At 39.7% G+C, this 25,542-nt stretch overlaps 1 protein-coding gene across 10 annotated transcripts in view; it reads left to right on the forward strand.

Annotated features, from left to right (window-relative positions):
• CNTN1 (contactin 1) overlaps window positions 1–25,542 on the forward strand; it is a 393,162-nt gene that overhangs the window by 247,593 nt on the left and 120,027 nt on the right. For all 10 annotated transcript variants that reach the window (XM_075930024.1, XM_075930057.1, XM_075930017.1 and 7 more), the window contains 8 exons: window positions 1,183–1,355; window positions 6,387–6,482; window positions 11,243–11,449; window positions 12,279–12,375; window positions 12,552–12,733; window positions 16,135–16,259; window positions 19,177–19,294; window positions 22,636–22,786. In XM_075930024.1, the coding sequence (XP_075786139.1) occupies window positions 1,183–1,355; window positions 6,387–6,482; window positions 11,243–11,449; window positions 12,279–12,375; window positions 12,552–12,733; window positions 16,135–16,259; window positions 19,177–19,294; window positions 22,636–22,786 (1,149 nt within the window). The remainder of the gene's footprint in view (window positions 1–1,182; window positions 1,356–6,386; window positions 6,483–11,242; window positions 11,450–12,278; window positions 12,376–12,551; window positions 12,734–16,134; window positions 16,260–19,176; window positions 19,295–22,635; window positions 22,787–25,542) is intronic.

The following is a 25,542-nucleotide window of genomic DNA, read 5'->3' on the forward strand; positions in this document are numbered from 1 at the left end:
TATTAAAGAAATTACTATTGTTGTTATTTTAACTATTGCTTGCAGCTGCTACTATGGAAAAGGTTCCTGTTTCAAAGTTATTGAGTTTTGATCTTGTTAGGGATATAGGTTCATTGAAACTACTTTGCATGTTTTTTTCTCTTTTAAATGTTAATATTTAATCAATTTTAGCACCCAAACTATTAGTGTGTTTAACACATTTCAATAGACTTCTTTTTTGTTGAAGAAACAAAACAGAGAGTAATAAAATACAAAAAGAAAATGTATGCCGGTACATTTCTATTACCTTCAAACCAGATTATGCGCTCCCTCTGGTGGACATAATAATACCTATCTATTCCCATGCAATTGTGTAGGCAGTTTATAAATATTGGGTCATATTCAATTCTGGTATAACTTTCTTTTTGGAAATGAGTGCAGTTACAACTGGGATAAATTTGGTCCAATGAGTTCCTGTGTTGTTGTGGTTGCATTTTATGAAATAATGCCACATCAGCACAATCTGATGCAGGAGCCAGTCCATCCATTTACTCACCCAGTCTCTCATGCAGTCATCCTTGTAGCAGTGAGAATGGGCTCCTCATTCATTTTGTTTTTTTAAGATAATGACATTGTTAAAACAAATCTCTTTCTACTGGGAATACTATTACTTTAGGCCTGAATTAACCTCCTTGGCCTGTAGATCCCCAAGTGTACAGGGGAGGATCTGGAAGAAATTAAAATGCAACTCTTCTGCTGCACAGTGTGTGTGGGTTTTTTAACTACATGTCCCCACCATATAGTTCCTGTAGTCTTACCTCGCAGATGTTTTTTCTTCTCACCTAGTTGACTGGGCTGACCATCTTGTTTATAGAGAGAGAACTTAGGTAAGATAATATCTTTTGTTGAACCAACTTCTGTTTAAAGATATTACCTCACCAGCCATGTTTCTCTAATATACTGGGACTCACACAGCTACGACGTCACAGCCTATATCATGATTATAGGTTATTTAAGGCTGTTCAAATTTGAGAGCCTTGTTTGAGGAAAATTAAAATAAAACCATGTATTGTAAATACATGAATATAATATCATTTTTTTACAATTAACATCAAGTTGTGAATCCATATATGAAGAGTTGTCTTGTAAATATTTTGAGTAAAACTGTTGCAAGAATCACATAATCTTTTCTTTTTTTAATAGATGGAAACTAAATAACTGGGATATTGATTTAACAAAGGAACGCTATAGTATTGTGGGAGGTAGACTTCTTATCAATAACCCAGAGAAATCAAAGGATGCTGGGAAATATGTTTGTATAGCATCAAATATCTTTGGAACTGTCCGAAGTGCTGAAGCTGCTCTAAGTTTTGGATGTAAGCAACTATTAATTCTAAAACAGATAAGTACATAGTGATTAGATTTAAATGGTCAATATTTAATTTTATTATTGTTGCAGCATTTTATTGTCACTGCATTGTATCTTTGTATTGCTTGTGAAAATTATATATATAAAGGGTCATAATCGACAGAGACAACAAGCTTCAGAGGGTTACCCAAGTTAGTCTGTAACAAGATTAAGTTTTTAAACCAGTATAACTCTTCATCCTGCTTTTGGCATTGTAACCATCTGAGAGGCCTTGCGTTTATATCTGCAAAGAGGGCCACACAATGTAGTTAGACAGAAAGGAGGAATTCTCACAATCTTTAGGTATATAGTGTCCTACTTTTTTTTTAAGACAACATGGAACCCGGGGGAAGTTGTCAAAAAGTTCACATGATGAAGGTCATCTGTCATCCATGTCAAAATAGATTGAAGTTCTAAAATGGATGATGTGTCATTTTTATAGTGAAAAGAATGCTATATTCCTTACATCTCATGTAAGGTCCTGCTGAGGGCATTTCTGTCAACTTCAGACAATCATTAGCCAGTGTTTTCCATATACATACAGTCAACAATAGGTACTTTGGTACTGTGGTTAAGTTGACCAGAAAGCACATGTGAAAAATTGGGATGGAGGTGGGAGGAATAGGTGCCTATATAAGGCAAATTTCCAAATATTGAGACTGTTCTTATAAAATTGGGGTCATCCCTCACTTAAAAGGGATATACCTGGGAAACACAAATGATTAGATTTTATCATCTGGAGAAAGAATTGTGTTTTTTTTTAATTTCCCCCTTAAAGTGATATAATCCTGGAAATATTTTATGCATCAAAATACAAGGTAAAATCCATCCTTGTGCAGGGATCCCAAATAAGGCCCTATGGATTGCTTCATCCCAACATTAAAGGCTTGAGAGAGACAAGTGCTCTCTGCACAGGGCAGTATTTCACTTTTTGTGAATAATGATGAAATATTTCAAAGTGAAGCCAGATTCATGGATTTTCACATAAGTCTGGATGCAAGTGTCATTTGTATTTTAAATAAAAATACTCCATAGTACATTTTCTAGCAGAAATTCAATGCTGGATTATAGTTTTTCTGTAATGAAAGTAAATTCATCCAGTAGGCACACATTCACTTTAATATCAATGGTGTGGCATGTATTGCAGTAGCTCACGTTGTAGATGCTGACAGCTGCAGACCTGAACAAGTTGGTGGAGGGGAGCAATTGTCTCTCTTTAAGTAGGTGTAAGGCTCTATTAAAAGATAGACAATGAAAGTGTCCTGCAGCTATAGTGCTGGCTTCTCAAGTAATAATTATTTTTATGATATAGTAACACTCTCTCTCTCACACACACACACACACACACACACACACACACACACACACACACACACACACACACAAACTTCTTTTGCTTTGGGGAATTTTCTTTTTTCATATAAATTATTGGTGCGTTTTGGCTTATGCTGATGGCAGTCAGTTGAACCACCTCCTTTTTGGTGAAAAACCAATTGAAAATTGTAAGAACAGGAGCAAAATCAAAGCAGAGGGGCTGGAGTAGCCAAATAGAGGAAGGATATTTCCATAGTCACTGTACAGTTATAACTCTAAAATGGTTATACAAATTCTTGCACTATGTTTAATAATAGATAGCTTCCAATTAGAGTTCAAGTATTCATATTATTTATAATTATTATAGTCATTATGCAGATTAGACACCGAGCCAATTAGCATTTACAGCATTTTATAAGTTGGAAGAAAGTGTGCAGTTATAGATTCCAAATTGTACAGGCATCTCTATGCAGTCTGACACAGGTCATTCTATTTTAGTAAAATCCTAATGTGGTTTTTTTTACAATTAAATTGCCTCTTCTTTACTTTGCCTTTGAATTTGTGGTGATTATTCCAAAACTTCACAAATGTCTCCAAAACACACCATAAATAAAGCTATGCATTTACAAATTTTAACTGAAAATTAGTAAAGTAAGTATTAAAACAATGACAATTAGATTTTTTTTCTTTCCTCAAACCCTATGTTGGCCATATTCAAACTAGTAATCACTTTGTTTTGCATTTTCCACTAAAGGATAGCACTAGTAGTTTTTACAATCATTATAATAAATATACAACTGCAGAATGTCAAGATGAGATGGGTAATGAAAAATAGAGCAAACCTGACAAGAAATTGTGCAGGTCTGCCTCTGGGAAAAGAAAGAGTTTAGGGTCATCATTTTATGTTGTGAAGCAAATATCATGGCTAACTACTTAAGAAGGTCAATCGATTTTGGCAAATGATATTGGTATATAATTTTCTCATTTCAGACATCTGCTGAATTTAACAGATTATTGAGCCTTTCATCTTCATCCTATTCTTTCTGTATTTTGGGAATTAACTATTTTGTAGTTCCTCTGCAATGTGTACAGTATTTATTCTACTGTGCCTTCTCAGTTATAGTAGCTCATAAATCAAATTGATGTCCTTTTGTGTAAATGTGTATGCAATTTCTATCCTAATTGATTCTGTCTTGCTACTCACGAAATTTAGTTGTAGTTAGATCCTGGGACCCGACACTTTTAGCAACTTTGGGAACTAAGTAAAAGAGAAGAGCAGGTGCAGCCTAACAGAGTTGAAATAATCTGAATGATTTCAGGTTGCATGATTCCTTTGGCTTTTGATGGGAAGGGTATTTTGCACATCTTTTAATGCTTAGGCTGATTATATAGACTGATTAGCACATAGAAAACCCATTCTGGATTCTCCCACACACATTGCACTTTGTGCTATGCAATCTCTTAGTAAAAGACAGCCCCTGTCCCCCAAGGAGTTTACAGTCTAATTTGAGAAGAGACACAACAATGAAAGTGACAAAGGAAGGCATTTACAACCATCTTATAGGTACCATTTTTTAAATTAATAAAAATAATCTGCTCTCTGTAACAGACATGCAACCAAAGCACAATGTCTTATCATTGTGGCCATCATAAGTTCAATACCACAGACTGTAGAATGTGCAACTAAACAATGTCCTGATCCATGGCCCTTCTTCAGAAGACCTTTTCCTTGTTCCACTGGCACAAAGGGTCCATAGCACTGGTTCTGCCAGCGAGCTAAAGATCTCCACTGCTTTGTGCCTCCCCATCTCAAATGGCATAGGAGATGTAGCTGAAGAGAGTGCTTGAGGCACAAGCAGCCTGGTTCATCTTGGGAGATGCCATGGAGATGCTCCTAGATACAACCGGGGTTGAATTGGCTTTCTAGATAGCTGATCACTTGGGGTATGTCTACACTATAGTGTTATTTCAAAATATCTTATTTCGAAATAACGTGTCTACACACAAAATGCATTTTGAAATAGCATTTTGCTATTTTGAAATAGCGCACCCACACTGAGTGGACTGTGAATCGCATTTAAAGCTGGCCAGAACCAGTTCCAGCAGTGCACCAGGTCAGGACTTCCTGTGCGTGGCTGCTGCCTGAGGCTATCTGAGGCCTGTGCTTAAAGGGACCCAACCGGACAGCCAGTTCTCAGGTTTTCCTGCTTGCTTGTCTACCTCGATGAGGGACAGCAAAGCATTTTGTCTCTGTGTGCTCTGCTTGCCCTCACTCGGGACACCACAGCACTCTGAAACATGGAGCCAGACATGCCCCTGGGCACTCTGGTGCTGCTCTTGGATGCTTTGCTGTGAGCCTGGCTGTACTTTCTGCAGGCTGCCATCCAGGAGGTCCATTGGGGGGCTGTCAGTATTCAGGAGGCCCTGCGAGAGAGCTTCCATCCTGAGGAGCACTAAGAGCCTCCCTGGTCTGCCCCACTGGGGGCTTGTGCCTCATTCCTCCCTCACATCCTTCCACTTACCCCTCCCTAACCCCCTTTCTGATGTCAAATAAAATACATGTATTTTCATGAACACAAACTCTATTTAATAAAACTGGGGGGAGGGAATGAAACTCTGATGAGACTGGGGAAAGGAGGCAGGAGAGGGGAGGGAGAAACCTGGGAGGAGGGATCTGGTAGGGGGAAGCAAGGGGAATAAGTGGGAGGGGAAGCTCAGGGTAGGGGGGTCTCGCTGGACCAACTTGATTTTCATACGAACCTGCTCCTGGGTTCTCATGTGGCCTTTGGTGGCCAGGCTGTCAGCTATCCTGCTGTAGACGGCCGCGTTCCTCCGTCTAGTGTGGAGGTTATGGACCTGAATAAGGTCCATCTCCACCCTGGACCAGGAAGGTGCCCACCTTCTCCGGGCCCTGGCAGGCTCCTGGGAGCTGGGAGACTGCTCCTGCGGAGCGGTGGAGGGCTGGCTGCCAGTGGCTTGCTGGCTCATGGTTTTGGGCCACTGGGTCAGGGGCAGTGACTGCTGGCTCTGGGCTGGTAGGCTTGGAGCTGGCACAGGCACTGTGGCCAGAGTCAATCCCTTTAAGGGCTCTGGGGAGAGGGCAAAGGAGAGAAGTGTTCTTGGTTGAGGCTGGAGTGGCCACCAGGGCACCCTGGGAAGGCTGGAGGCTCCCTATTTCGAAATAAGTGTCTATACAACACTTATTTCAAAGTAGCTGTTTCGAATTTGGGGTTATTCCTTGTAGAATGAGGTTTGCCAAATTCGAAATAAGTGCTCCACTATTTTGAATTTATTTCGAAATAGTGGTTTGGCTGTGTAGACGCTAGTAAAGTTATTTCAAAATAATTGCTGTTATTTCTAAATAACTTTGCTGTGTAGACATACCCTTAGGGAAACGAAAAGTTCTAAGAAACCACTTTTGCCTACCCATCCTTGAGTTCTTAGGTCTAAATGGACCTGAGTATCAGAGCCAAGGCCAGCCTTTTTTTTTTCTTTATAAACAGTTGCAAGTGCAGGAGTTAGAACAGGCAGAGCCATTGCAGTTGATGATAGCAGAACTAAAACAAAAGAGGATTTATAGCCCCACACTTTGTGTTGACATATTTTTACATTTATCTCTAAAGAAGCTGTAGAAAAGAATAAAAAAAAATCTTGATATTGTCTCTGTCTTAAAAAAAAAATCTAGACCTTGATACATTTCCACCTGAGGAACGCTATGAGGTAAAAGTACGGGAGGGTGTCGGAGCAGTGCTTCTTTGTGAGCCTCCTTACCATTATCCAGGTAAGTCAGCTGAAACTGCACTGTTTTCATACCCTATAGTTTGGAAGAATAGGGTGTATATGTGTGATTAGATACGTTTTAAATTCAAATCTAATAAATAGGATAAGAGATCATTGGTATATACAGTGTAAATGACTCCTGATATTCTTTTAGTCCTTTGGAGCATGGACTGGCTCATTAAATAAACAAAGATTTCTGGACAGTTTTAATATTTCAATTAGTTAAATTAAATAATGTCTTTGATTATATTCCTCTCCTCCTCTGAAAACCTGTGGTCTTGTTTGCTCAATGATGTATGGAGAGAGAGAGAGGTTTTTTCTTGGCTCATCATATATATAGTAGCCCATTGTCTGTGGGCCTGTAACGCTGACATACATGGCCATGCCCCCTGGCCATGTACGTCAGCGCCCTGCCCCCTTTTCCCTCCCTCCGTGGCAGTTCGGCCAGCCCCACAGCCTCCCAGACACCTCCCCCCCGCCAGCGCTGCTTCCCTCCCACCTTCCTCTGGGCCCCCCCCATCCTCTCCTCCAGCCCCACAGCCCACGATCCCCCCTCAGCTCTGCTTTCCACCCTCCTTCCGGTCAGCCCCGCCCCCTTCCACTCCCTGCGTGGTGCACTGTGGCGCTCCCACTGGGCCCAGCTGAGCAGTGCTCAATGATGTATGGAGAGAGAGAGGCTGCGTGGTACTCAGCTGGGCCCCGGCGGGGGAGCAAGCGGCGGCAAGCGACTTTTTGAGACAGGAAGGAGGGCGGGGCGGTGATATATATGGCCAGGGGGTGGGGCCGTGTACATCACCGGCCCCTTCCCCTCCTGCTGTGGCACTCAGCTGAGTGCTGCGCCCCTCAGCTGGGCCGCCAGGGGAGCCAGAGCGCAAGAGGCTGTTTCGGCTCCCCCAGGGGTGAGGGGAAGGGACGGTGGTGACGTACCTGGTCCCGTCCCCTGGCCCTGTATGTCACCGCCCTGCCCCCCTCCCTCGCAGCAGCCCGGCTGAGCAGTCAGCACTCAGCCAAGCCCATGGCGAGAGGGAAGGGGAAGGGGAAGGGGGGCGGGGAGAGATGAAGGAGAGAGAGAGGCAGGAGGAGGAGGAAAAGTGAAAGGGAGAGTGAAAGGCAGGAGGGGGAGAAGAGAAAGAAAGAGACGGAGAGAGAGGCAGGAGGTGGAGGAGACCTGAGAGGGGGGGGAGGCAGTAGGAGGACAGGGAAAGAGAGAGACAGAGCGAGAGAGCTCAGGAAAGAAGACCTGAAAATCCCATCTTATGACGGGCTAATTGGCTAGTATATAATAAACAGCAGTAATTTTTTACTCAAACAAATCTATTAGATCAGTTTTGGACAGCTTGGCTACGTCTACATTGGCCCCTATTCCATAATAGGGATGCTAATGTAGCACTTTGGAATAGGCAAATCCGCGGGGGATTTAAATATCCCCCGCGGGATTTGCATTTTCATGGCTGCCGCTTTTTTCCGGCTTGTAGATAAGCCGGAGAAAAGCGCCAGTCTGGGCGCGATCCTCCGTAAAATAAGCTCTTTTCCGGAGGATCTCTTATTCCTACTTTCAAGGAAAATAGGAATAAGAGATCCTCCGGAAAAGAGCTTATTTTCCAGAGGATCGCGTCCAGACTGGCGCTTTTCTCTGGCTTATCTACAAGCCGGAAAAAAGCGGCAGCCATGAAAATGCAAATCCCGCGGGGGATATTTAAATCCCCCGCGGATTTGCCTATTCCAAAGTGCTACATTAGCATCCCTATTACGGAATAGGGGCCAATGTAGACGTAGCCCTTATGTTTATGGATGAACAGTGTATAAGAAGAGGGAGAAATTTTCCACAGTATAAACTAGAATAGAAAAAAGCACAATGCAAACAACACATGGCTGATTTTTCTTGTCAATTTGCCTTTGAACTATTACAAATGTATATAGTAATATGCAATAAACAATAAAGAAAGCCTATTAGAAGCTGAAATTATATTGTAATGTATATTTCTAAGGCTTTATATACATAATGACCACAATAAGGTACAAATTAATTTTTGAATTTACAAACTGTTTTTCAAAATAGAAATAATATAACTGAAAAGAAATAAAATATTTTTCCTAAGAAGATTATGGAATCTCTTTCACTGGAAGTTCTTAAGAGCAAGTTAGATGAAAACCTGGCAAAGGATGTCTAATAATAGTTAGACCTGCCTCATTATAGGGAACTAGATTAGAAAACCTATTGAGGTCCCTTCCAGTCCTCCATTTCCATGATTCTCTAGAATTTGGAAAGGAGTACCATCCATTGCCTGAGTCAGTTCCTTGCTCCACCACAGATTTCCTGTGTGACCTTGGGAAAATTACTTAGCCTCACTTCAGTTCCACATCTGTAATAGCAATTGTCTGCTTCACAGGCCTACTGGGAGGATAAATATATTAGGTACTGAGGTACATAGCTACTACACCAAGGCACCAGAGACCTACCTAAGATAAGACCAATTGATCTTATGCAGTCGATACCCTAGCAACCAAAAATTCAGGAAAATCAGCAACCAAAAATTTCACATGATCATTTTAATTTCATCCTGGTACCCATGAAGTCAATAGGCTCCCAAAGACCAGATCCAAGAGATTTATGTACCTTAGTGAGAACAGTATTTGGCCATTGCATTTTAACTTTATACATCATCTCTTTTACTGTTGTAATAACATTATATATTGACATCATGTAAACAGAAGAAAAATACAGCTTTTATTCTTATTGGTCTTAAAATGTCTGTCTGTTAATACAATTTAACAATGTTTAATTCAAGTTTGACATGAATTTAACATTAAATGTTATTCAGTCTCTTTATTTTGGTGCAGTAATTACCAATTCTGAGCCTTAGCTTGCCACATGAAAAGCTGCAGCTGAAGGTTTGAAAGCAAGCAAATTTAAATTAGCTCTGCAAACAAATGCTTTCAGATAGTAGTTAGACAATGGGTATTAGAGGGCAAAATTATGCTTCTTTTCAGGAAACTTGCTATTATTGCTAACTCCCCCATAATAGATATTCTCTAGTTGATGGAGAATTCATCCTCAAGAAAGATATATAGAGCATGCAAAATTCTTATTTTCCTAATAGCCAAATCGTTGATTAAATCTGTTGAAGAAATACCGAAACAATTACGTTCCTTCAAATAGTTACACTTTATTTATACAATAAATGATTGCTGTATATAATGTCACATTACCAAAAGTGATCCTACAATGAGTATATACATGGAGGAAGAAATAGCCGTATTCTATAAGCTAATTATGGACTGTGGTGCCTAATATTAGGCACCTAAATTAACAGATTATAATGCCAGTTCCTATAGTGAGTCAGCTGATGAGATGGTACCTCAGAAGAAGTTAATTCTCTCTCATCTCCTCCCTAATGGCATAAGTCCCAGATTTGTAAAGGTAATTAGGTATTGTGGTGCCTAACTCACTGAGGAACCTAAGTCCCATTGACTTTCAGTGAGACTTAGGGTCCCAAAAGCCAAATCCAAGAGATTTAGGTTTGTCACAGGCACTTTAGGCACCTAAACTTTAGCTCCTCAGAACCCCTGCTCAGTTGCCATCTATGCCAGTAAGGTGCCTACATTCCTTAGACACCTACATTTCTCCTGGTGGGCATACACAAAGCCATGGCAGTCCTGACACCCAGTGGCTACATCATGCCAATGCCCCAACATAATTCACAAAGTAGAAGTACCCTTAATTGCAGTACTCTGATCGACATTCTGTCATAGTGCCCTTGCTGGACTGAGGCCTGAACAAAGCACAGCTGCCAGAGGAGGGAGAGGTGGCTGTGATGGTACCGTCTCTTTTAACCAGTAGGCATGGGTTCAGTTGCCCACTCTGCTTCATGCGGAGCATGGACTGTGAACCCAGCTCTCCTATATCCCTGGTGAATACTCTAACCACTTGAGCTATTGCGTTCTAAAGTGGAACTCCCCATTTTTTTCTGTTGATGGCCTGGGCACATAATTTAGGGACTCCTCTACGCAATGCACCTAAAAGTTAGGCATTGCAACACCGCATTTGCAATCCCCTTTGTGGAATCTAGTCCTGAATACATATGATACTTTTAAATATGAGATTTAAGGTCCTAAACCAGGTTAGGCATTACAACGTTGAATGGAGCAATGCCTAAATACCTTTAAAATCATGGCCTAACCTATTGTCTCTATTTTTAATCCATGTGGTTTATTTTTCATAGAAGCCATCTTTAGTTTAGTTTTATATCACCTCATATTTTTCAGAACATTAAATGGAGCATTTTGAACTTCAAAAGTAAATAGATAGTATCTCTCAAACATTCATCTTAGTTCATCTTACTCTTTTTAGCAGACAGTACAACATTTTGATTTTAATGTTTTGTTTTTAAGAATTTAAGTTGACTTTCTGATGAGCTGGCAAACATATTTTATCCCTTATTACTTTTACTCCTTTAATTTGCTGCTCTGAGATATGTGTCCTTATTTCTTACATGACTCCATAATCTTAAATACAAACTAATAAATTGCTGATTAAAGGGAAGTAAATCAATTCATAAACAGATGGGTTTTCTAGGTTTCTGGTTAGCTTTACAGATCCCCAATTTTTAGTCATCCTTATTGTTTACTCTGCAAAAGGCACTGACTTTCACATCACTATAGAGGATACTACATAACATACTGTGTCTTGATTTGGTACAAGCAGCTGATACTATTACTCCTGGTTTTGCTAAATATTAACTAGAAAATATTTGCCTCTAGATGATCTCAGTTATCGCTGGCTTCTAAATGAGTTCCCAGTATTCATTACTTTGGATAAACGACGGTTTGTGTCACAGACAAATGGCAATCTCTACATTGCAAATGTAGAAGCATCAGATAAAGGCAATTATTCATGTTTTGTGTCCAGTCCTTCAATCACGAAGAGTGTTTTCAGCAAATTCATTCCACTTATTCCCCAGGCAGACCGTAAGTATTTGTTAAGTGTTCTGTTTGTGTCGATTTTTTTCCCCCATTTACTGCAGTATTTTTTAGCTCTGAGATAAATCTTAAGGCAGTTAGTGAACGAGCGTTTGAAATTTTAAAGAACACACTAGATTCCTGTTGCAGCTTTATTTACTGTTGTAATAGAATGATTACTGCAGAATTTCCTCATTTAGAGAGGACTTAGAATAAACACTCATGGTATGTCTTCATTCGTGAGTGATTACTGTGCACAGAAAAAAATGTTAATTGGCGTTAGGACTACTGGATAACTATCTCAGTTATACCACTAAGCAATATATGCCACTTATTCATTAATAGACAAACTGTGGATCCTATGCCAGCCTAACTTGAGTCAGGTCTAGAAGACGGAGGAGGAATCTACCCTTAACCCCAGACTATGAAACAGCAGGAGAACTGCTCTGTATCTTTGGAGTAGGAATAAGAGATCCTCCGGAAAAGGGCTTATTTTCCGGAGAATCACGTCTAGACTGGCGCTTTTCTCCGGCTTATCCCCAAGCCGGAAAAAAGCGGCAGCCATGTAAATGCAAATGCCACAGGGGATATTTAAATCCCCCACAGATTTTGCTATTCCAAAGTGTCTAATCTGTATCCCTTTTCCAGAAAAGGGGTGAAGTGTAGACACAGCCTCAGTGTTAAGTCAGGCCTCATTGATAATGGGTGCAGTATCACATATTGTAAAGAAGAATTCCATCTAGAATTTTAAGAAATTTTCTTTAGCTATGTAAGTTAAAATTGATGTGTTAATTTCTGCCAGTGACCAGCTATGTTTATGAATCTCTTTTAATCTTAGGACCTAAAGTATATCCAGCTGATATCAAGGTTAAATTCAAGGATACATATGCACTCCTGGGGCAAAACGTAACACTGGAATGTTTTGCACTTGGGAAGTAAGTATATTTTAATTTAGTTGTAGAAAAATATATTGGCTTTCATATCTCATTGGGAGCAAAAGTTCAGGATATTTAACACAAAAACATTTCAGCAGGAAATACATTTCTGCACAATACAAATGAAATCCAGTTCCTAAACAGTGCTAACTTGTATTATTGTATTTTTTTCAAAGTCCTGTTCCTGAGATTAGATGGAATAAGTATCTTGAACCCATGCCAACAACTGCTGAGATAAGCATGTCTGGTGCAGTTCTCAGAATCTTAAATATTCAGTTTGAAGATGAAGGGACTTATGAATGTGAAGCTCAAAACTATAAAGGACAAGATAAACATCAGGCAAGAGTTTATGTTCAAGGTAGATAGAACATTTTAATTCTTCACCAATTCAAATGCTAGGAATCACCTGTGTTTTCACACTTGATATCCATGTTTATTTAATGAATCATTTTGACACACTGTTGTTTGACTTAATAAAACAAAATCCAAAATTCATGCATTGTGAGACAACCATAAAAATGATCTATTAATTGAACAACTGCTTAATTTATTTCATTATAGTAACTATACTTACATCTTGACTGCAATGTGCAAGGTTTTAAAAATGACAAATATGCATAATGGGAGCTAATTTGCTTAATTGTAGAACAATTGAATCTAAAAATTGCTAAGGGAATTTATCATACTTCATGTTTCCTCATTCTGTCTGGTTCTTTTCATCCTTTCTATCTCTTCTTTCCTCCGACAGTTCCTCTTTTATATACTTGCTCTTTCTAAAGATTCTACAGGTCCCTTAAATGTCTGTTTAATCCTAACTTCAGTGGCATGTTTTACTAATGTATATTAATGTTAATATTTTTTTTAAGCATTCCCTACTTTACTTTTTCTAGGTTTTAAATATATTTGGCTTTTTTCCCATTGGAGACACATGTCCATTTAATTATTTGATACATTACTGATTTTCAGTATTCTTTCCTTGATGACCTATGAACTACTAATGTAAGGCCACCTTCACTATAGTATTTCTTGCCATGTGCAGTATTCTTTATGATTACAGTTATTGCAATTGGTATAGGACAATTCAAGTCCCTTTAGTAAATTTGTATCTTGCCTTATGTTTCTGAGACTCATACACTTATGAGAAGAGGTGCTTGTTATTCTTTTTTCCCATAGTTTAATATAATTGTATGCATTTGTGAGATCTCAGTTATCAAGATTACCTTCTCATGAGCTTTTCAGTTAAATGAAAGCTTTTGCTCAAACTGAAATTTCAAATTGAAATTTTCTCTTTTTGGAGACTATAGTAAGAGATGTAAAGCAGTGAGATTGGATCCAATATTCATGCCCATATTTTTTTTAATTTATTTTACTTCATAAAAATGTCCTATTTTTGGAGTGGAGTTGTGGCAGGAGGGTAGAGTGGAATCTTTATTTGGCTTACAGATTCTACATTTGCTATTAGTTATCTGTGCTACAAATATATGCATTTTAACATTTTGTGAGGGCTTAGTGGGGGTAATTATAGGGATATGTATTATGAATATTTTGTAGGGTGTGCTCCCACATAGATAGGGTTGCAGTTACGCATTAGAGCAAAGATGGCAAAAAGAAGGAAGTGGAAATATGGGCATAGATCCTATAGAAAGAGCTTATAACAGTTCCAAGAAACAATATGGAATGAGGGAAATGAAGGACTGTCGTGGTTAAAAGAGATTAGATATAAAAAGTGTTATATATTTTCCCTTTGGCTGAAGGACCTCATCTTGTTGCATCAGTAGATTCTGCACAATAATTCAGCAAGAGCTTGTATAAATGAATATTTTCAAGAGGGTGAGTTAAAGATACATTTCCAGCTATAAGACTGAATTGCTTTAATTGGCTTAAGACATATCTGTAGTACTAGCTTTGTATACTTTTTATGTTCATTATTTCATTACAGTTTGTGTATGCCTTTGGCTAAAATTTCAGCACAATTTGTCACTCAGAATGACTTACAGTTGACTGGCCTTGTGAAACACTTCATGCCATCACTTGTAATTAGTTTAGGAATTATATTCTTGCACATCCTGCTGTAGCTGACATGCACTGATGCTTACAGTCTAAGAAGAAGAGTTTGATTTTTTTCTATGCAAATAAAACCTTGTGAGTACACTGCACGTTAAAGTATGAGCCTGATATAACAATTATAAACAGTACTGCTACACTTGTAGTGAACTGAATTTACACATATATAATGGTATAGTTATATATCTGTCACAAACAATAGTTTTCTAAGATACATGAGTAATTATAAATAAAGCAAAGAAAAACCTTTCTGCTCCTTCCCCACATATATTTTTAAGAATGAACTGAAAATCTGAAGTGGTATGAGATGTAAAACACCATCAGTGCATCAAAAATGCTAATGTATTGTTGCTTAAAACAAGGTATTAATGTTAGTAAATAGCACAATATGGTAATGATTCTTCTTCTTCAAATGACTACACATGTCCATTCCATGGTCACCGTCTGCTAGAGTTTTTTCCCTCAATAGTACCATGTGAGCAACGTCAGCTCCTTCTGGTGCCTCATATCATTGCACACAGTTACACTGCCCCCAACTTCTCTCAATTCCTTCTTACTACCTGTGATGGTTATTGGAGCTGAGATCTCTGTATTTCTAAAATCTTCCGTTGTCTTCTTGTTTATATAGTACCTATCATGTTAATTTGGCAATGGTTTTGTATATAGTTACCAATTAGAATAAGTTTAGTCTAGTTCTTAGTGTAATAGACTGTTCATCGGTGTCTGGGTACTGGGTCTGATATAAGATGCATGCCACGCTCTGCTGGCTTTAAGGCCTTTCGCACCTATGGTAACCAGTGCCATTCACTGACCCCAACCCAGGCTGACTGGAATGCCTAGGGGAAGTCCACATAGGTGACAAATGTCATATTTGAGGATTCAGGTCCCATTCACAAAAGGATAGGGCGGCCAAGCTGAAATATTGATTCATAACATCTGCGCTTCATCCTCCATCAGAACCTTCCTGTGCTGAACATGTCTAAGTTGGTCAGGTCCATTCTAGCTAGCCTCATGGTACCAAAGAAAAGACTTCATAAATTCTCAAAGAAGTAGTATTATTTGTATTACCATAGTGCCTAGAAGCCCCAGTCATGGACAAGGACCCTACTCTGCTGCTAAGCCATGTACACACACAGCCCAACAGGACTGTTCCTGTGACAGAGAAATTATAATCTAAATATAACACAAGAGACAACATATTGATTTAGACAGGGAACAATGTACAGTACATTAAAATACAATAACATTTTTCAAGTACAAGGAACATTGAGACAATATTGGTCAGCATCATTGGCAGTGGCATCAGCACCCCAAAAGCCTAACCATCGGCAAGTTTTTAGGAGTTGGTGTCCTAGGTAATTGAGGAATGAAGGGAAAAACTAGCTTTAGTGAACTGTGAAGAGCTATTGCAGTGAACCTCCAATCCTGGTTCAGCGGGGCTGCTTATCTGTGTCTTTATAACAGATTCCTAAAGAAAGAGCATTAGCACTTCAGAATATTTTTCATCATGTTAGGAAATGTATTGTCTTAGTCCAATTCCACAATACAAATTGGCTTTTGAGATTCAGTGCTATTGCTTAATTCTTAGGGGAATATTGAGGATAAAAACATGAGTTAGAATTAAATAATGATGCAAAAAAATTGTTAAACTTATATTTAATAATTACAAGGAATTATGTTTTCTTTGTTTTTCAGCATATCCAGAATGGGTTGAACATATCAATGACACAGAGAGAGACATAGGCAGTGATCTATACTGGCCTTGTGTAGCCACAGGCAAGCCTATTCCAACAATCAGGTGGTTGAAAAATGGATTATCGGTTGGTATATTTCTACGCATTTTGTTGTGTTCATTGTTTATATAGACACTGAACATGATTTTAAAGCATACATTATTAAACAGAATTTTTGTGAATTATATGATACAGACCTTTGATAATTCAAACTGCATTAAGGAACAATTCCACCTCCCTTCCCCCCCAAACAAATCCCTTTTACCACATTAAACATGAATATGTCTCAAAATATTCATGGCAAAACAGAGATGTAAGAACTATTTAAAAATAAGATTGCTGCTCATATTATATTACTTGCAACTTTTCATGTATTTTATGAGAGAGAACATTGCAAATTTCAATTTTTTTTCATGGACATGAAGTGTAAAATAAAAGCACTGCCAAGTTGTTTAGACCCAATTTTATATCAGCTTTGTAACTGTTAACTATTTTGGAGTCATATATTCTGGGTCTTAAATATACATTAATTTTCTCTTCATCATTCTCAATAATTGCTTTGGTAGCCATTGATAGGGTTTCTCAATTTAGGTTTTAACTGATAAGCACTGATATGTCACCAACTATAGAAAAGGGAATGACGTTGATGTTTCTTCAGTAAATACCAGAAAAATACTAGAAATGCTTACTTGTTTCTAGGGGCTTGTCTACATGGATCAATAATGTGGATTACAAGGGTGTCATTTCTAAAGTGCACTCAAGTGTGTTGCATATTAATTGGTCTGTGTAGGCCTCATGAGTGTACATTAAAGTTTCCCTAGAGCAAGTTCACATAGTGTCATTTGAAATGGTATCAGATTAAAGTACGCTAGGGAACATTGCAGTGGGATTACTCATTTAAGTAAATAAAAGGAAAAAACTCTGAAAAACCCTGATTTTGGTCAGATACGTAAGACTCAAATCTGCTACTAATATAAACCCAGAAAACGAAAATAATATACCCTAAAAATAGGGACTCGTAGTAATATATACTCTGGTTCTGTGAAACAGGCCAAAAAGAAGAGGGTTTACAAAAGTACTATCACGCTGTTGCATTTCCAGAGCTGTTTTGACAGTGATACTTGTATTCAGATAAAGACAATGGAGCACTGCTATTTTGGCTGTGAGCCTTGAGGAAAAACATGCAGGAGGAGGGAAAAGGAGAACAGGGATATCAGTGTCTGCCATATTGTAAAGGATTAAACCAAAACAAAACAATCCTATTTTATAGCTTCTGTGGCTATTACAAACAAATGATTTAACAAGCAAAATTACTTTACTATCTCTTTTTAAGTGGGCATTCACTGACAAAATCTACATACTGGATTCCAGAAAATATCATGTAATTATCAAATAATATGCCACACGATCACAGTATGTTAGAATTAAAATATTATTTCTGATGAAAAAGAACAAAAATGTTCTCATTTCCATGAAAAGATTTTTGTTTCTAAATGGTTGATTGATTAAATAGGATTTTACATCCCTATGTTCAACATATTACAGTTGACCCTTATTTTAGGTCTAAAGCTGCCCAGCCTATTTTCTGCAAGAATATAGTTTATTCACTTAGTCAAATTTTTAAAAATTATTATCTACTGTAGTTTAGAAAAGTACTGTTGCTGTTAGGGATTTTATTTTTCCCAAACTATATCAGGCACTTAATTATGTTTAGCATGCTATTGGTTAGAAGAAGCAAGATTCTCAAAGAAGCCCACATTAGTTCACATTGAAGTCCTTTAGAAGATTCTCATTGACTTCACTAGGAGGTAGAGTGAGCCTTAACAATGGCTGTACTAATGTTGTCATAAGGTAAAGTACTAGAATATATTATAGATATTATCGTGCAGTTTGTTGAAGTAAAGCACATTGGCCTGGGCCATTGGCTTAGTGCAGTGGTCTCCAACCTTTTTAAGCATGAGATCATTTTTTGAATTTAAATGCAATCCAAGATCTACCTGAAACCCAAATACCCTTGCCCTGACTCCTTTGTGTCACTTCTCTGAGGCCCCACCCCTGCTCACTCCATCCTCCTTCCCTCCTCCACCCTCCCTCGTTTTCACCAGTCAGGAGCAGAAGGTTGGGGTGCAGGCTCTGGTCTTAGATTAAGGGATCTAGAGGGGCTCTGAGCTGAGGCAGGCAGTAGGGGGGCCAGAGGCGGTTTGGATGTGGGGTGCTCAGGGCTAGGGCAGGGTCTTGGGATGCAGGAGGGGGTTCATGACTGGGGTAAGGTTTCGGGATGTGGGCACCAGTTGGGCATTGCTTACCTCAGGTGGTTCCTGGATAGTGGTGCAGTGGGGCTAAGGCAGGCTCACCCCTGTCCTGGCCCTGCACCACTCCCCAAAACAGACAGCAAACTCCATCACAAGTCCTGTTGTGCCCCCTCTCTGCTCTGTAGCTCCTGAGGGGACAACTCCAAGGCAAAGGGCAGGAAATGCTCAGCAGTCTGCTAGGGGCAGCTGAAGTGCTGGACTTGATAACCCCTTGGCCAAACCAGTCAGGATCACCTGTCCGAGGCTCCAAGATCTACCAATAGATCCTGATCTACTGGTTGGTGACCACTGGCTTAGTGGATATGTTTGTTGTGTGCTAAGCATGTGGAAAAACAGATTTTGTTCCTTGTTCTCCAGTTTTCTTATCACTGGAGCTTCAGCACTGGGATTATTAGATGCATCTCACACTAAGGTACATCATTGCTCAGCCATGATCCTTCCAGTCAAATAGGGAACAACATGGAGTCCTTGCATTCATATATATATATATATATATATATATATATATATATTGCCACGAGGTTTAGAATGTAAAGTAGGGAAATAATAAAGAATCGTCAGCATTTTAAAGGAATGTGAAAGATTCACCTCAAACACTAACACCAAAATAAAGAAGCATGGACAAATAGAAATCTTAGCAACTGTGTAGTGAATATGATATTCTTATTTTTCTGTTTTGTTTCTTTTTTTAGTTTCGGAGAGGTGAATTAAGAATACAAGGCCTGACTATCGAGGATGCTGGCATGTATCAATGTATAGCAGAAAATGTACATGGAATTATATATGCAAATGCTGAGCTGAAGGTTGTGGGTCAGTGAGATATCCTGCTTTTTTTTTTTTTTTTAGTGTAAAAACACTTTCAAATCTTAACAAAATTGTGGTCAGATTTCAATATTTGCAAGCACTAACTTTATATATAAAATATAGGGGTCATGGAACCACATTGCTTATTCTGTAATTTAATAACAGTATTTGCCATGTTCTTATTGAATATAGCTAAGATAATGTTTTAACACTGGAAATATTTAAACCCTTTACTGGAATACTACCAATAGGATGGGGTCCAAATGTTACCACCTTTAATTTTGTTATTACATTGTAAGAAATGTCCTCTGGATTATCACCTTTTCATGTTTACTTCGTGTAGCTGAAAACTTGGATGGCTCTAACATCAATGGCTTGAAGCACTTGTGTCTTATGCCTCCTCTCATGTTACCTACTCCCTTGAGCACACCCTGCTTTCTCCAGAATGCTAATCAACACACAACTTCTAAGTAATTACTGATGCTCCTACTACCCGCTTCTTGTCCTCCCACAGCCTTTCAGAAGCCGATGCTGTGTAACCCATCTTTTTTACCCCATCTAGTGGCTAGACCACTTTTAGATATTTTAGTCTGTCACTACTTGCATGACAACTCATGTTGTTCTGAAACTCAAGCTGTAGAATCTCAGACGGTTAGATTCAGAGGTCCCATGTTCAGCCACCGTGAATAATCCCTCCATGGATGCCCTGGGCAGCTTTCACAGCCCTCATAGGTATTTCCTCAGCCCAGCTGGCTTGTGATCTTCTCATCTCACACATGCTTTCAGCCCATGTCTGCTTCTCTACCTGCTAGCCCTTCTCCTCATCTTCTATCTCCTCATCTCCCTGCTTCTCTCCCACAGATACAGCTCTGCCCGGTGCATGGTCAATTCTGCCTTGTTACTTCTCAAGCTACCCAGCCTTTTTGTTCCCCTCCTTTCCTCCAGTTCTTCACCTCTCCTGCCACCAGTCTTGAGTTCCTCAGTTCACTACCCAGGAACACACCCTTTCACTACTCAACCAACACTCCCAGGGTATGTCTACACTAGCCCCCTAGTTCGAACTAACGAGGCTAATGTAGGCATTACAAGTCGCAAATGAAGCCCGGGATTTAAATATTCTGGGCTTCATTTGCATCTTCCCAGGCGCCGCCATTTTTAAATCCCCCTTAGTCCGAACTCCGTGCCCGCGGCTACACGCGCATGGAGTAGGTAATTCGAATTAGGATCTCTAATTCAAACTATCGGTACACCTCGTTCCACGAGGAGTAACAGTAGTTTGAATTAGAGATCCTAATTCGAACTACCTACTCCGTGCCGCATGTAGCTGCGGGCACAGAGTTTGGACTAAGGGGGATTTAAAAATGGCGGCGCCTGGGAAGATGCAAATGAAGCCCAGGATACTTAAATCCCGGGCTTCATTTGCAACTTCAAATGCCTACATTAGCCTCCCTAGTTTGAACTAGGGGGCTAGTGTAGATATACCCCCAGTTATTCCCCTCATCTCTTTTCAATTGTGACCCCATTACCAGACATCCACTACCAGATCCAGATCCCTCAGTAACACATACATTTATAAATGAGAGGGTTAAAATTCTGTTTGCTTTGTTTGAGATTGATAAGATGTGAACTAAACTTTTAGTTCATTTTGCCTGTACAGCTGCAATCAACAGACTTATTTCCCTGAGCTGTGCACATTTTTGGTGACTTGTAAACCCTGTTGGTGCATAAAGACATAAGTCACTAAAATAGAGATGTGTCCTCTTACGATCAACTAGAGGAAATAGAGGAAAACTCAACCAGCCAAGGTCTGACCCCAGATATGTTGGACTGTCTGTCACTAAAATCATGTTGCTGAGCTCAGAATCTGACTGAACAAGAAACCAAATAGAAAACAACAGAAACTGTAAAGCCCAGGAACTGTCTACTGTTTCCTTTAGGGCTGTTTAAAAACAACTGCGAATATACAATGAATATTAAATTATTTTAAAAATTCTTGTGGCCTGTGAGGAAGCTGAATTTTTTAAAGTACTATATTATCGGATTTTTAAGTATTCACCATTGGATCCAAAGCCCATTAAGATCTGTGGGATTCTTTCTGTTAGTTTCAATTAGAGATGTAGAGCAAGCCCATAATATTGCAGGACTAAGCTCAGATGAAATTTGAGAAATCAACAGATAAGAACACAACATATGAATAGGTTATTGGTGTAGATAATTAGTCTGACCTTCCATTTTTAAAGAGCCAAATTTCTGTGTCTGGGCTCATTTACATAGTGGAAATTCTGGAGCCCAATTCCTGAATTCTTCATTGAGTCATATAAGGATTATCTTCTGACACCTCCATTCCCATGGTTGCTCAGACCATATCCCCCCTTGCTCTTCATGATTGTTGGGGCTCCCTCTTCATAACAGGGCTCTGTTCAAGTCACTGTATGGTTCTCGTCTTTAGGGGTATCAAAGTCTCACAGTAATAGAGAGGTGGCCATGTTAGTCTGATCTTGCTAAAACAAAAGGCAAAACTATGTAGCACTTTAAAGACTAACAAGATGGTTTCATAGGTGATGAGCTTTCCTGGGCCAGACCCACTTCCTCAGATCAGGCTCCCTGGGGTGCTGCCGCTTTGAAACGCAGGGAGCATGGGGTCAATGGGGGACTGCCCCGCAGGCCCCGTGCTTCCCGCGGTGCTTTCGCCTTTGAAATGTAGCAACATCCCTTATCAACTAATCAAAATTTAACATCCCTACTTCCAACAGATGAGCCTCCCGTTTGTAGCAGAAATTCTTATTATTAGACTCTACATGTATGGCCCTAAACTATGTACTATTGAATTGCATCCCATTTTTTCATGCCATTATTCGAGGTCATCCAGATCATATTCCAATCCTATATAATTTCCAGTTCTCCTCTATTGTTCCTTCTCCCCTTTAGCCAGTTCCCAGTCCACCTTATGATCCTTATGCTGATACCAATCTTCCCTATTGTAACAGATAATTTCCCATGTGGTGCCATGAAATCCAAATATAAAAAAACATCATTATTTTCTTAAAGAAGGGAATCAAATTAGTTGGCATAATTTTACCTTTGTAAACCCACGTGCATTACATCCCCTTTACCATTTACCTTCATGAATTTAATTATTTTTTCCTTCACAATTGGTTCTAAAGTCTTGCACACTACTGAGGTCACACTAGCTGGTCTGTAATTATTTAGATCCTTCTTTTCCCCTTAATTATAGTTGTGTGTGTTTCAATACACCTGATTATCTTTAATGTCCTAAAACCAACTATATAATATACACTGTCAAAAATATGAAAAGTGTCTGTCTACATGTTGCTTTTTTTCTTTAGCTTCACCTCCTAATTTTGAACTGAACCCAATGAAGAAGAAGATATTGGCTGCAAAAGGAGGCCGTGTAATAATTGAATGTAAACCTAAAGCTGCTCCTAAACCAAAATTCTCATGGAGCAAAGGAACAGAATTGCTTGTAAATGGGAGCAGGTCAGTATTGGTTCTAGAGAGCATGACAGGTCTCAGAATAGTTTTATGATACCTGTATATTAATGTTTAAATTTTATTCTAGATTTTTATTGACAGGTTCTTCAATTCTTGCAAAATTGAAGCAAAGAACCATTCTTAATTAAATTCTTTATTTTTATTTTTTCATTCTTAATGAAAAATTAAAAACACTAATTCTCATTTTGTATATAAATCTTCCTTGTAAATTTGCAGTTCCACTAGTACATTTGCTAAGGATTAGCCATGAGATATTGGCTCTAGGTTTGGCAGGGCAGTACTTTAATCGTCTGTGACTTTCACTTGTCCTGTTTTTACTATGATCCTGCTTGCTGCTGTTCTTCAGAGTTGAAATACATTAATAATTCATGAAGGAGAAAAGAAATTACTTAGCAGTAAATGGAGTTGTCTGAAGGTACACTGCATGCCACTGGTATCGGAATGTAGGGTATGTGTAGCTGCAAACTACAGTATAATCTTTGATAGAGAGAGGCGGGTGGGAAAGGTTCTGGAATTTCCCAAATGCATCTCCCTGCCAGAGCATTTCCTCACTGGCTGATCTTTCACTGTTGAGAAGAAAGGTTCTGGCAGCTCCCACAGCTGGAACCTTTCCATGCATCAGGGAGCTGTCAAAGCTTTCCCCCCCACTTTGCTGGGGGCCATAGAGAGAAGCTTCAGACGCTTCCTGTGGTGGGGAGTGGCTCCAAAAGCTGAGAGGCAGAGGGACACTACAACTGGGGTTATAGCTGGGTTTAGTTGGAGTTGGCCCTGCTTTGAGCAGAGGGTTGGATTAAATGTCTCCTGAGGTCATGTCCAGCTATAATCTTCCATGATTCTGTGAACTGCTAAAAATAGATAATTGCAGTAACAAATGTGCAGGCTGGTGTGGTCCTGCCATTCAAGGAACAGATTGTGGAATCATTGTGGAAAGTTCTCTTGTGAAGGGGTCTGTCCTCACATGAGCACCCCTCTGGGGCCGAGGGTGTTTCGTACTTTCTCTGTCTGTCTGCTGGAGAGTAGGTGTCTGATATGTGGCCTGGGACCAGGTTTCTTTTACCCCCTTGCTGTGGCCATGAGGGTTGGGGGTGGGGGTGAAACCCAGGCTTGGCTGCTCCTCTGGGTGTTGGCACAGGGACCCTATAAGTAGCAGTTGCCTGCTACAGATCTGCTACTGAGTTGTTCCCTGGGCCACTTCCCCAGGATGCTGCTCTGTCCCAAAATCTCAGGATTCTGAGACTTGACTCTGAATGCATCCTGTAGTCAGCTATGACTAGTCTCTGACCACTGAACCTGGGTCTCACCCAGGCCTAAAGTTCAGCCACTACTTTGAGCTGTCCTCAGTGCTTTTGTCCTCACAGTCAGTCCATAGATCCAGCTGGGTTGAACTCCTGTGAGGAGCTGCTAGGCCCTAGCCCAGCAGCTTCTTTTATACTGGCCTGCTGGGCCCTGATTGACTGCTGCAAAGACAGCCCCACTATCCTGCTTGGAGGACCTCTCTTCTGCTCCTCTTGCTGGGGCAGGCTGTGGCCAGGCCTCCAGCCTCCAGTAGGGAGCGTCAAGGCTTAGTCTACCTTGTCACAACCCTGAAAACATGCTCATTGTGCAGTGGCTGTCAAAAAACCAAACATGATGCTAGGAACTATTAGGAATGATAACACAGAAAATATCATAATGCCCATACCTTGAATAGTGCATGCAGTTATGAACGTAAGAGCATAAGAATGGCCGTACTGGATCAGATCAATGGTCCATCCAGCCCAGTATCCTGTCTGCTGACAGTGGCCAATGCCAGATGCCCCAGAGGGAGGGAACACAACAGGTAATCCTCATGTGATCCCTCCCCTGTCACCCACCTCCAGAGAAACAGAGGCTAGGGACACCATTCCTGCCCATCCTGGCCAATATTTATTGATGAACCTAATCTCCATGAATCTATCTAGCTCTTTTTTGAACCCTGTTAAAGTCCTAGCCTTCATCACATCCTTTGGCAAGGAGTTCCACAGGTTGACCGTGTGCTAAGTGAAGAAAAACTTCCTTTTGTTTGTTTGAAACATGCTGCCTATTGATTTAGTTTGCCATAGTTCTTATATAGAGGGAATAAGTAAATAACATTTCCTTATTCATTTTTCCACATCAGTCATGATTTTATAGACCTCTATCATATCCCCCCTTAGTCTCCTCTTTTCTAAACTGAAAACTCCAAGTCTTTTTAATCTCTCTTCATATGGGACCTGTTCCAAACTCCTAATCTTTTTTGTTGCCCTTTTCTGAACCTTTTCCAATGCCAATATATCTTTTTTGAGATGAGGCGATCACATCTATACACAGTAATCAAGATGTGGGCATACCATGGTTTTATATAGAGGCATCAAGATATTTTCTGTCTTCTTCTCTATCCCTTTTTTAATCATTCCTAACATTCTGTTTGCTTTTTTACTGCCGCTGCAACCTGAGTGGATGTTTTCAGAGAACTATCCACAATGATGCCAAAATCTCTCTCTTGAGTAGTTGTAGCTAAATTAGTCCCCATTATATTGTATGTATAGTTGGGATTATTTCTTCCAGCGTGCATTACTTTGCATTTATCAACATTAGACAGTTTTGGTTACTCCATTTCAAAAAGAGATTAACATTAAAAAACCAGAACGATAACAAAAAATAGGAGTAAGGAACAGCTTCTGTGTGACAGGGAGAGTGTAACTGTTCACCTTAGAAAAGAGACAGCTAAGGGTGGATATGAG

This window comes from Pelodiscus sinensis, chromosome 1 (assembly GCF_049634645.1).
Source record: "Pelodiscus sinensis isolate JC-2024 chromosome 1, ASM4963464v1, whole genome shotgun sequence".
In the NCBI taxonomy this organism is placed as follows: domain Eukaryota; kingdom Metazoa; phylum Chordata; order Testudines; family Trionychidae; genus Pelodiscus; species Pelodiscus sinensis.